Source organism: Brachycentrus maculatus, unplaced genomic scaffold (genome assembly GCF_059751285.1).
Source record: "Brachycentrus maculatus isolate JH-2025_06_01 unplaced genomic scaffold, ASM5975128v1 h1tg000711l, whole genome shotgun sequence".
Lineage (NCBI taxonomy): Eukaryota > Metazoa > Arthropoda > Insecta > Trichoptera > Brachycentridae > Brachycentrus > Brachycentrus maculatus.
The window spans coordinates 581,630-593,890 of record NW_028281442.1 but is presented as its reverse complement, the minus strand read 5'-3'; the positions used below and the strand labels follow the sequence as shown (position 1 = coordinate 593,890).

Genomic DNA, 12,261 nt, shown 5'->3' with positions numbered 1-12,261 from the left:
CGTCGGGTACAGATATTGACATTATATTTTTTTTTAAAAGTAGTATTTACTAAATAAAACATGTGCTGAAGTTGTGTTCATTAATGTTGGCAGATTCTATCTCAGGAGATCGACCACGGCCAGCCCAGTGTGGGTGGTATTCCTGGAGGGAGGCTGGTACTGCCACGACCGGGACTCCTGCAGGATGAGGTGGCTCCGACTCCGCCACCTGATGACCAGCTCCCACTGGCCAGAGACGAGAGATGGTAACTCTTCATTTTCTTCTTCTTGAAATATCCCTGCCATCTCAATAATTAACAATAAATATGGGAGTCGAACACTGCAATATATCGTTCCGAACATTTTTAATTTGTTGCCGACGGATGTTAGAGGTCAAAACAAAATATGGAACAAAGGCAAAATAAAAGAATGGGTAAATGATCAAGAGTTAATTTTATGAAAATTGTAAAATGTTTATATTCTTATTTTTTTCTCTTTTTTGTGTGTATACTAGGTTAAAATCGTTAAAAACACTAAAAATGTATTTAAAAAAAACTCCACCGACAAGACACACAAGATGGCTTGGTGGGTCTCTGCAAAAAAAAGTTCTAAATATGTATAAATTGTGATTTAAATAAATGTATACAAATAAAAAAAATTATAATTTTTTTTTTTTTTAATTGGTCTTCACACTCTTATCAATAGTAGTAACTAGAGGGAGGGGGTTTTATGGGAACATAGACCAGTGTTCCGCAAACTTTTTCTGTTTAAGGTACACATGCCAAATCAAGAAATTTTACAGGTACACAAAAAAAAAACAAGCTTAGTTCTAAATAAAATTTAACTTTGTTTCATCACTAAAAATATTTAATTATTTCTTAATTATAATGTCTACCGGTTCCGAAGCTAACCGCTTCTTTATCAAGACTGATTAATTCTAAAATCATTTTACTAATCAAAATGTCATTCCAGAATGTAAATATAATTATTGTTTCATAATTTATATTTGAAGCACTTATATTCGAAACTCTGTGCTTTTACATTATATAATTAAAATGTAACTTTGTCTTAATATAACTTAATTATAATGTCTACCGGTTTCGAAGCTAACCTCTTCTTTATCAAGACTGATTAATACTTAGTCTTGCTAAAAAAAAGGGGTCTAAGTTATAATAAAATATTTAAGTATGGTGATTTTAAAAGAAAGTTACATTTTAATTATATTTTTATTTTGTTATATTTTCGCACTATCATTATATATATATTTATCTTCCTAACCTCACCCTTAAATCATTATTTACGTGTATGATTTTTTTTAGTGAATGGGATTCTATCCGTGAATCCGTTGGAAAACCCCTACTGGCACGAAGCTAACCATGTGACAGTCCCATACTGCAGTAGCGATTCGTGGTCGGGAACTGCTCCGCTGAGTTCTGCGAGAGACTCCTTCCGCTTCATGGGCAAACTAATCGTCAATCAGGTGTGTAAACACTTCTGCGTAAAGTTTTTTTGCAAAATTTTGAGTATGTCCAAATACTTTCTCGCAAAATCTGGATTATCTCCAATTTTAGGAGTTATTTTCATAATATTTTTGGCATCTCATCAAAGATAAAGAATATGAAAGTTTGGGCACTTACGGGGCTGACAACCTTCATAGTGCATCACAGTAGCTGGTTTAAGTGATCACTTTACACACGTGTAACATTCACCAATTCTACCCATTATTGACAACCACACTCCTCAAATTCTATGAATTTCAATATATATGAACCAATTTCGATATGTTGTTCTTGAATCATTAGAACTTCACTAGAGACATCTATTGGTGAGATGTTCCAGTTTATATTCCAACTGTACAAAAGAAACGAGTGAAAAACCTCTTAAAATACTCTTAAAATCATACCCTAAAATATTACAGAAGTAATAAGAGTTTTGCCATACTGAAGTATCGTTTGACATAACATCACACACACACACACATACACATACACATCCACATAAAACATATAGAAGGTAAGAACAGTAGAAAGCGGCAAGAACAATAAACAAAATATGAAAAAGCCGTCACAATGTCATATGTAATAAAAAATAATAACGATTTTCAATACCTTTTTTGCTGAAGTGCTTTTTTAGAACACCCCAAATAACCGTAAGTGGTAATGAGGGCCTTAATGCCTCTGCATTAAGAGTGTAATTGGCTCATCTTATCTAATTCGGATGTTATCCAGCGGTGCTCCAAATCTAGATGGGTCTAAGTGCCACTTTGGACTATTGAATCGTAACAGGAAATAGCCCATTCAGGACCATTGGAGCCCATATCCATTGGCAAGCTCAGGCCAAATATTGTGCTTTTTATAACAACACACAAATTGTACCGTATTTCAAAATAAAACCTTTATTTTTTTATCTAACACTTTCCTTAGTTTGTTTATTTATTTTTTTTATTTTTTTTAGTTTAAATTCTTTTGCATTTCATAATACATATATTATAATTAATATAATAATAATGGAGAAAACCACGTGAAACTCCTCAGGAAAAGTTGGACTGTTGACAGGCCTTTCGTTCACTAGAAGAGGGTTCGGCATTTTGTGTCCTAGCTTGGTTTTTGGTACCAATATCCTTTACTTTTATTATCAAGTATGATACCACCTCTCTTGAGAGTTCCTTTTTTTCCTTTCCTTATTCACTTAACGAGAGTTCCTAATTCATTTAACCAGCCTATGACTATAAATGCCCAGATTCCTTATTCGTCTTTATCTGTGTTGAGATGTCAAAATGTAATTCGAGATGTTTCGTATTGAAGGTTATCCGAGACCTGGTGCCACTAGGCCTGCAGAACTCCTCCTGGCTGATCCTGGCAGGAAGCAGCGCCGGAGGTACAGGAGTCATGCTGAACTTGGATCCCGTCCAGCGCCTGTTGAGGGAAGAACTCGGCCTGAGGAAGGTGGCTGTGAGAGGCATCTCAGACTCTGGGTGGTTCTTGGACAGAACTCCCTATAGGTGAATTAACATTTCTGGTCCTACTCCTCATTACTGGTGACTTTTGACTAGACCAGATTTTAGATTCTGTTTCATTTGGTCGTTCAAGTATTTTTTTTTCATTGTTCTTTTGGTGTCCCGGTGTGTTTTGGTGGGATGCCAGAATAGGATATTTAAAAGAAATGCTTACTTACAGTTTGTTTATTGATATAAATTTTTACACGATTTGATAACGATTTGATATTAACTTATTGTAATTTATCTAATTGATTATTGAACTTTGAATTAAATATGAAGCTAAAATATACGTCCTCTAGCCACCAAGCGATAGCAGGCGATTCTCGCTGGCGCGCTCCGGTTGGCCGCTTTTGTTTAATCCGTTCTGGTTGCCAACTAGGTAGTAGCAGTAGTTCAGTGTTGCCAACTTGGTAGTAGTAGTAGCTACCCGCCTACATTTTCTTACTCACGTTTGCCAAATATATTTTCTTAGTCATTCTTTTAAGGGGAGTTTTGGCTTTTTGGCTATTACCCTCTCTTGAGAGTGTGTCAGGAGGGCTAGATGTTTCTGTATCAGATTCTGGAATGGGACAACTTTCAATATATGGTGATGATGATCTCTTGCGTCGTCACTATGCACCTCTATTGTTTGAAAATAATATTTGACCAGAGACATGATTCACCATTTTTATACAAATCATCATAACTTTGGTATCCTATGGTTCGAAATAACATCAGAGTTCATGTTTGATTCTATGGAAAAAAAATATTTTAGGGATTGGTTACTCAACAAAATTTTCATCTGCCGATGGACATAAATTTAAAAATAAATTTGGACTAAGAACGTTAAATTATGTCAACTGAGAATGAGAAAAAACGAATTAATGAAATTAAAAATTAAGGTAATAGAAAGGAATGCGAGGGTGACATGATTGAAAAGATTAATTGAGGTGGTTTTAATATAAAGAACAAATGGATGATGAAAGAATGACAAAAATAATATACAGTGAAACCTCTATCTATCGTTTTTAAAGGGACCTATTAAAATAAACTATGAATGCGGGATTAAGAAGTCAATACGCAAGTAGATACGACCGAGTAAAGATACCGTCTTCCCAATCTGCATAACCATTCGTAGGCTAGAATTCTAAGAAGAACACAGGTTTCAGATGTAAATGTATTTATTTAAAAAAAAAATACAAACCTGAATAGAATTTTTTTCAAAACTAAAGTTTGTTGATCAAAATTTGTTTAACTGTTTTATTTTCGTAAGTCAATAGTATATTTTCGGCTTTCAAATACAGTAGTATTTTTTTTCAGCATCGGTTATTGAATGTGCGTTGTAGGCAGTTTTCTTTCAAAGAGTGTGCATGCTTCTGGAAATGCAGGTACCTCTCCTGCTATTGGTTACACAAGCTTTCGATAGTTTCTATCCCATACTTTGCCGTTGAATATAAGGAAATTGTAAAGAATGTAAAAAAAACACACAAAATGCATTAAATATGCAGCTTAATTCGAACGATAAATGCGGTAAATGGTGATAGATAAACGATCGATGCGGTTTAGTTTAGTATGAAATGAATTCGGGATAGAAGAAATAAATGACACATCCGGGAAAACGATTATTCAAGGAACGATAGATTGAGGTTTCACTGTATTTGGAAAATGTGAATGGGAGAACAGAACAAAGATGGCCAAGAAAGACTTGGCATGACCAAATCACACACCACATAAAATTTGGTTGAGTCAAAAGAATGACTAGATCCATGAATGCAGAGAAAGATAGAACTGTATATCCGAATAGACGAGTGTGGCGTTCCATCCTCTCTGCCTGCTCTTGCTGTGAAGTTGTAATAAGTTCGCTTTTCTCTGTTACAGCCCGATGACTCTGCCGGCAGTAGACGCTATCAAGAAAGGATTCGCATTATGGCAAGGATCTTTGCCCAAGAGGTGTGTTGATCTGTATCCACAAGAACCTTGGAGATGTTACTTTGGATACAGATTATACCCTACAATAAGAGGTAAATGTTTAATAATTAAATGTACAAGGTCTCTACTTATCTGCCTCCGTATTCTAATGGTCAGTACGATCGGCTACTGTTCTAGAGGCCCGGGTTTGATTCCCATGGGGGGGTCAAATAAATATGATTTTTTCAACGTAATATTTATTCAATATTACTTTTTTGTAGTGGTATTACACAAAGTGAACGATGAATGATAAGGAGTGTTATTTTAATTTTATTTCATTACATTAAACACTGAAATTTAACGTTTTAGGCCGATAAATCAACACATACCATTTACGCCCAGACTTCCATATTCTTCTTTATCTATGTTGAGATACAAAAATAAAATTAAAGTTACACAATAAAGTTGAACAAAAAAGTTGTCGAGAATATAGCTGTTGAGGTCACCATTTATGGCTGTTTGACTTTGTAGCTATTGGTTTCGGGAACAGCTATTTTGGGGGGCGGCGTGTTGCCGTGTTTTGTGATCACGTGTTGGTAATCGTGATTGTTAATGCAAAGGAGTGGTGCACAGAATGAAAACTAAATGATTTACTTACAGTTGATTCCTTTATTGAATTAAATGCGATTCTATACAAACACTGGAATCAAATCACGAAGGTTTGATAGTCCCAAGAATTAATAATAAATATGGGAGTCGAACACTGCAATATATCGTTCCGAACATTTTTAATTTGTTGCCGACGGATGTTAGAGGTCAAAATAAAATATGGAACAAAGGCAAAATAAAAGAATGGGTAAATGATCAAGAGTTAATTTTATGAAAATTGTAAAGTGTTTATATTCTTAATTTTTTTTCTTTTTTGTGTCTATATTAGGTTAAAATTGTTAAAAACAATAAAAAATGTATTAAAAAATAACTCCACCGACAAGACAGACAAGGTGGCTTGGTGGGTCTCTGCGAAAAAAAATGTTCTAAATATGTATAAATTGTGATTTAAATAAATGTATATAAATAAAAGAATAAATAAATAAAATAAAATTAATAATAATAATAATTCAAAATAATTTACAATATATGGAGTTAAAGAAGTGAAATGAAAATCAAAATAAAACAACTGTTCACGTCAACATTTTTGAGTTCTCTCGCTTCAGAGTCGTGTCCGCTCGGAAATCTTGGGTTTAGTTGGTCTCGAAACGCTTCCGTCCTGCTCACGCCAGCGCTGCAACTCGACGGTGTGGCTACATAGCCCACAAGAATAAGGAGAAAATTAATTAATCAACCATTTTCATCTTTCAGCGCCACTTTTCGTGTTCCAATGGCTGTTCGACGAGGCCCAGATGACGGCGGACAACGTGGGCGCTCCGGTGACGCCGCAGCAGTGGGACTACATCCACAGCATGGGGCGCGCCCTCAGGGCCTCCTTCGCCAACGTGTCGGCCCTGTTCGCCCCCTCGTGCGTCTCCCACTCCATCCTGACCAAGAAGGACTGGCTCCAGGTGAAGATCGACGATGTCTCGGTCGCGAAAGCGCTGCGATGCTGGGAACTCTCTACTATGAGAAAACCGTCAAGGTAAAACAAGCTTAATACAGAAATCATAAAGAAAAAAAAAACTAACTAACTAACTAACTAACACATCACGTTTTTTTACCACTTGAGTTTATTTTATGACGACTAGTTTCGAAAGCTAAGCTTCCATCTTTGTGTGTGTGTGCGTATGTGTGCGTATGTGTGCGTGCGTGTGTGTGTGGGAGAGGAGAGGAATTAATGAGAGAGTGCAATTTGACCAGATAGCTGCAGCAACTATAGTTAGCATACTATAAATAATAGCTATTATACTATAAACATGGCCGAGTATAGCTAGTATACTATAAATTTTAAAAAAACGTACTAATAAATTATATTTCATCTTAGAAATCATACAATCAAACCAGCCAGGAAGTTGATCCGGTCAGGAATCATTGGAGGAGGAGATGAAAAAAAAGAAACCGAGGGACAAGGACAGAGGATACGCAACAGAAGACGCAAGAGAAAGAAAAATCCGCAGGATCGATCCAACGGAGGGAACAACAGAAGAAGGCACAATGCAGATGGTATGTGAAGAGATTATTATGATTTCTTGAATGTTTTCCGCAAATACTTTGTGGCACATTTAATAAACTTCATAAAATTAAACAAATTTGTTTTAACCACTTTTTTTCTTATTAGTACACTTTAACCTACCGGTTTCGACGAGAACCTTGTCATCATCAGGGTTCATTAAATTCTAAAACATTAAAATGCTCATAATTGATTACATTCCCTTACCAAAAACTTCCACACGCTCTGTAAAAAATTCTAAATGTTATTTTTTATAATTTATTTTAGGATTTTTTACGGAGCGTGTGGAAGTTTTTGGTAAGGGAATGTAATTAATTATGAGTATTTTAATGTTTTAGAATTTAATAAACACTGATGATGACAAGGTTCTTGTCGAAACCAGTAGATTAAAGTGTACTTATAATAAAAAAAGTGGTTAAAACAAAGTTGTTTAATTTTATAAGGAAAATTATGAAGTTGAAGTGATCCAAATTTAGGAATTTCTGATCCAAAATTATTGTTGAGAGACATTCATGCACACATTGAAAGCTCTCCCAACCGCATTCCTGGATCTGATACAGAAGCATCTAGGCTTCGGGTACCACGACTCACGAGTACGGATATGCAACTCAGAGTTCATAAACTCAACTTCTTCCTGAATTATGTTACATACTAGGAGACGTTTTGCAAACATAATTGAATTTTTATCAATCTTATATTTTGACCGCCTCCGTAGTGTACTGGTTAGTACATCTGGCTACCTCGCTGGTGGTCCCGGGTTCAATACCCAGAAAGGTCAAAATAAATGTTGATGGTCTTTACTTTTATATTTATTGAATATCACCCTGGACTGTTATCTGAAGCGTTGTGCTAATCACCTCGTGCACGTGCAATTAACGATCAAGATAATACTGCGTCGATATGATGCAGTGCCCTATGCACCATTGATTGCGTATAAGGGATAGAAAAAAGAAATAGTCTGACCAGTTATTTTATTCACAATATTATATAATGATATTGTACAAACCTTTAAAAAATGTACGACTCCTAAGTAGACAAAACCCAGATATGTAAACATAAGTTTGAACACGCTCAAAATATTCTAAATTAATAAAACCATTAATTTTATTATCCATTTTTAATTAATGTTTCACTTAGTAAATACCACTATTTCTTAAAATCTACTGTGACACGTGTTTCGCTGCATTCCGCATCATTTTCAAACACCGTATACGTTATTTTATTTATTGTTTCGGCATTAACTTTGTGGTAAGACATGTTACAATGATTAAAGAAAACACTTCGTTTTTTACCACTTGAGTTTTATTATAGACTACATGTTTCAGAAGTTAAACTTCCATCATTCAGGTCTGTATAATAATTATAGAGACCTGAATGATGGAAGTTTAACTTCTGAAACATGTAGTCTATAATAAAACTCAAGTGGTAAAAAACGAAGTGTTTTCTTTAATCACCGTATACATTGTTTGAAAATGATGCGGAATGCATCGAAACACGTGTCGCAGTAGATTTTAAGAAATAATGGTATTTACTTAGTAAAACATTAATTAAAAATGGATAGATTTTACCACAAAGTGACTGCCGAATCTTTTAATCAAATTTTATTATCGCTTTATAGATGACGACACCCAGCTCATTCCATACGAAATGAACTCGAGAAGAATAAGCCAGTTTCCGCATCTGAACGGCAGTCGGAAGTCCCAAGAAAGGCGCCAACGACCCCAAAACAGGAGGCGGAGTAACAACCTCAGCAGCCACAGAAGAAACTCCAACAGACCAAGAAACCAGAAGCAAAACCCTCACTTCAGCGCTGCATCCCTACCCAACTGCTCCAGGGGTCACCAGAGAATGCATCCTAATAATAGAGGACCCATGCACAAATGCGATCCTTACAGGAACGAAAGGAGACATAGCAAGACCAGAAGTAGTCTAAATGGAAGACGGGCCAGAAATCAATTCAATGGGACCACACACAAAAGGGAGAGAAGCTCATCTCAGTCGGATGATGAACTCTTTGATAGGCAGCTTCGTCCGCAGAGATCCCTCATAAAGTAAGAATATTTGGATATTATTATAGCTTCAGGAAGTGGAAGATAAACAGTAAAAGATTGATAGTATTTTAACTTTGGTTTATTCTACAATATATTTGGTAAGTTACTAGGAGCTCTAAGGCAGTGATCGCTTTTAAGGAGAGACTATTCTAGAATGATGCTTGCCAGAGTGTGTGGGTTCTCACATGGTTCGAGTTGTTTTTTTCACCTTTATGTCCACAACGGACCTACATTAATTACAGACATACGTTTATATAAAAAAAAATTAAAAACTAACTGAACCTTTTGTTTCAGCTAGTTTTTCTTATGTTTTGAATATTGAAAGCATTAACTTTGTGGATCATATTGATGTATTATTTTGAGAAATAAAAAGACTTTGTGTTTTGATCCACTCACATTTTTATTTAACCAACTAGTTTCGGCAACAACCTGTTGCCCTCTTCAGGGTTTAATTTATGACTAGTCATAAATTAAATTAGTTATAAATTAAAATATATTAGTTATTAAATTATACACATTAAAATATTAGTCTTAAATTAAACCCCGAAGAGTGCAACAGGTTGTTGCTGAAACTAGTTGGTTAAATAAAAATGTGAGTGGATCAAAACACAAAGTCTTTTTATTTCTCAAAATAATATAGTTTTTCTTAGTTCGCTTTTCTTAGTTAGCGCTTTATTTAATAAATTATCAATGTTACACTCCAACGATGCAATGCAGTACCCTATCCTCTATTTGGAGCAGAAAAGCGCAGATTTTTCTAAACCATATTTTTTTGTATTTATGTCTAAGACGTTTTTATTTAATTAACTAACTTACCATCACACCGCTTCTCCGCAGAGGAGGCAGAGCGAATAGAACGCCACACATGATGTTGACACCAATGTGTTACCAACACACCCATATTCCTTACAGTTTTACATTATTTTTTGACATATCAACATAGACGAAGAAGAATATGAAAGTCTGGGCATTAACAGGGCCTACGACCGTCGTAGGATCGATTCAGTGATCACTTTACACACGTGTAACATTCACCCATTCTACCCATGATTGACAACCACACCACTAAAAAATTAGAAACTTCTATATATATTGATCACACTCGTAACACAGTAGCCATACATGGTGGGATGATGAAAGGTTTTGTTAAGTAGAGACTCTTTGGATTCCCTTACAGTTATTACAGTTTTTTTATTACAAGGTCAAATATTATCAAAATTTCTGAATACGACTGTAAAGGTGTTTTCTCATTGCAGAAGTCCTAGTGGCTGTGAGCATCGCCACATCGAGAGATGCAGCTGGCCCCAGTGCAGTCACTCCTGTCCCAGGCTGCTGGACCCATACACCGGGGAGGAAGTGCACTTCATCGATATGCTGAAGAGCTTCGGGCTTCGGATGGACAGCGTCGCGCAGGCCCTTGGCGTGGACCTCCACACCCTCAACAACATGGAGCACGCGGAACTGTTGGACCTACTGACGCAGCAGATAAACTGAAACGCAGCGCCGAGTTGAAAGAGGCTTTGGAAGTACTGAAAATTTGTACAAAATACATCCAAATATGTACATACGTTTAATATTATTTATATCTAAGTCTTACAAATTGATTGATGATTTATGTATTTATATTTCTGTGTTTCGCTACCGCGCTGGAGGTCCCGGGTTCGATTCCCAGCGGGGGGTCCAATAAAATCAAGTGATTTTTTCACTATAATATATATTCAATATTACCCTGGACTTGTACCTGATGCGCAGGAAATCACCTTGCCTTCACGTGCTAACGATCAAGTTAATACTGCGATTATATGATGCAGTGCCCTATGCACCATCGGGTGCAGATGAGGGTTTGAAGACGATGAAATATTTATATTCCATGAACAAATTAGAGCTTAAATAGAATCTGTCTGATTCCTAAGTATTGTACTTGTACAAGTATGTACTTGTTTTCGTTTTTAATTTAAGTTTTAATTGGTAAATACCACCTCAAGTATTTCTAAAAATCTTCTATGACAAGTGTTTCAATGTATTTTAAATGATTTACCAAGTAAAATTGAAATTAAAATTGGATGTTTATTATGACAAATTGATTACCGAATAGATTGATGGAAAAATGCTGATCTAAAATAGAATATTATGATTCCTCTGTGCTTGTTTTCATTTTCAATTTGTGTTTTACTTGGTACTCATTTTTGTTCGCCTCCGTAGTGTAATGGTCAGCACGTTTGGCTACCGTTCTGTAGGTCCCGGGTTCGATTCCCAGGGGGGGGTCAAATAAATATAAGTGATTTTTACACTGTAATATTTATTCAATATTACCCTGGACTGGTACCTGAAGCGGAGGGCTGATCACCTTTCCTTCATGTGTAAACGATTGAGATAACACTGCGTTTATATGAAGCAGTGCCCTATGCACCATTGGGGTGCGGATAAGGGTTTTATTATTATTTATTTACTTGGTAAATACCACTATTTCTTAAAATCTACACGTGTTTCGATGCATTCCGCATCATTTTCCACTTTTTTTTTCAAGTTTTACTGGGTGGTATTTGCCAAGTAACATTGATATTAAAAAAAAAATACATAGATAGATATTACCATAAAATGACTGCAGAATCAATTAATGAAAATGTGTATTTTAAAAACAGGCATATGATAATTTATAAGACAGAGTGAAAAAAATTTATAAAAAGCTATTGTACTCTAAACTATCACTCCACTGTAAGTTTTCTATAATTGGATTTGTTGATACCTGTAAAGAAAATCAATAAATTCATATTCAAGGATCAAAAAAAACTTTAAGGTGTCATTTTCTATTATATTGCATAAAAAAAAACTTTTGAAAACGTTAAAAGCAAGCTCAAATTCATTAATTTAAAAAAAAAGTATATTTAGCAACTTTCACCAATTTTTAATCAAAGTTTTACTTGGTAAATATCACTTTCTGTTTATTATTTATAAAATAGTATGTAATTACCGAGTAAAAATTTAATTAAAAAATAAAAGAACCACAAAATTAATTGATTAAAGAAACCAATGATAGATATGGTCATTTTCTACGTAAATATAAAAACATGTAAACACTTACATATATCGCTCACTCCTTTCAAAGACGTCATATATCAAAAATCGTTAATTTTCAGTTGTGCATGTTTTCGGAATGCCCAGAAAATGTACTATATCCCAGCAAA

General features: G+C 35.1%; 1 protein-coding gene across 1 annotated transcript in view; it reads left to right on the top strand.

Annotated features, from left to right (window-relative positions):
• LOC148300476 (palmitoleoyl-protein carboxylesterase NOTUM-like) overlaps positions 1 to 11,326 on the top strand; it is a 79,887-nt gene extending 68,561 nt beyond the window's left edge. The window contains exons 3-10 of the mRNA XM_088274730.1: positions 94 to 245; positions 1,299 to 1,459; positions 2,784 to 2,980; positions 4,835 to 4,977; positions 6,224 to 6,497; positions 6,840 to 7,018; positions 8,644 to 9,076; positions 10,333 to 11,326. Coding sequence (XP_088130856.1) covers positions 94 to 245; positions 1,299 to 1,459; positions 2,784 to 2,980; positions 4,835 to 4,977; positions 6,224 to 6,497; positions 6,840 to 7,018; positions 8,644 to 9,076; positions 10,333 to 10,570 — 1,777 coding nt within the window. The 3' untranslated portion in view covers positions 10,571 to 11,326. The remainder of the gene's footprint in view (positions 1 to 93; positions 246 to 1,298; positions 1,460 to 2,783; positions 2,981 to 4,834; positions 4,978 to 6,223; positions 6,498 to 6,839; positions 7,019 to 8,643; positions 9,077 to 10,332) is intronic.
• Positions 11,327 to 12,261: the final 935 nt, after the last annotated feature.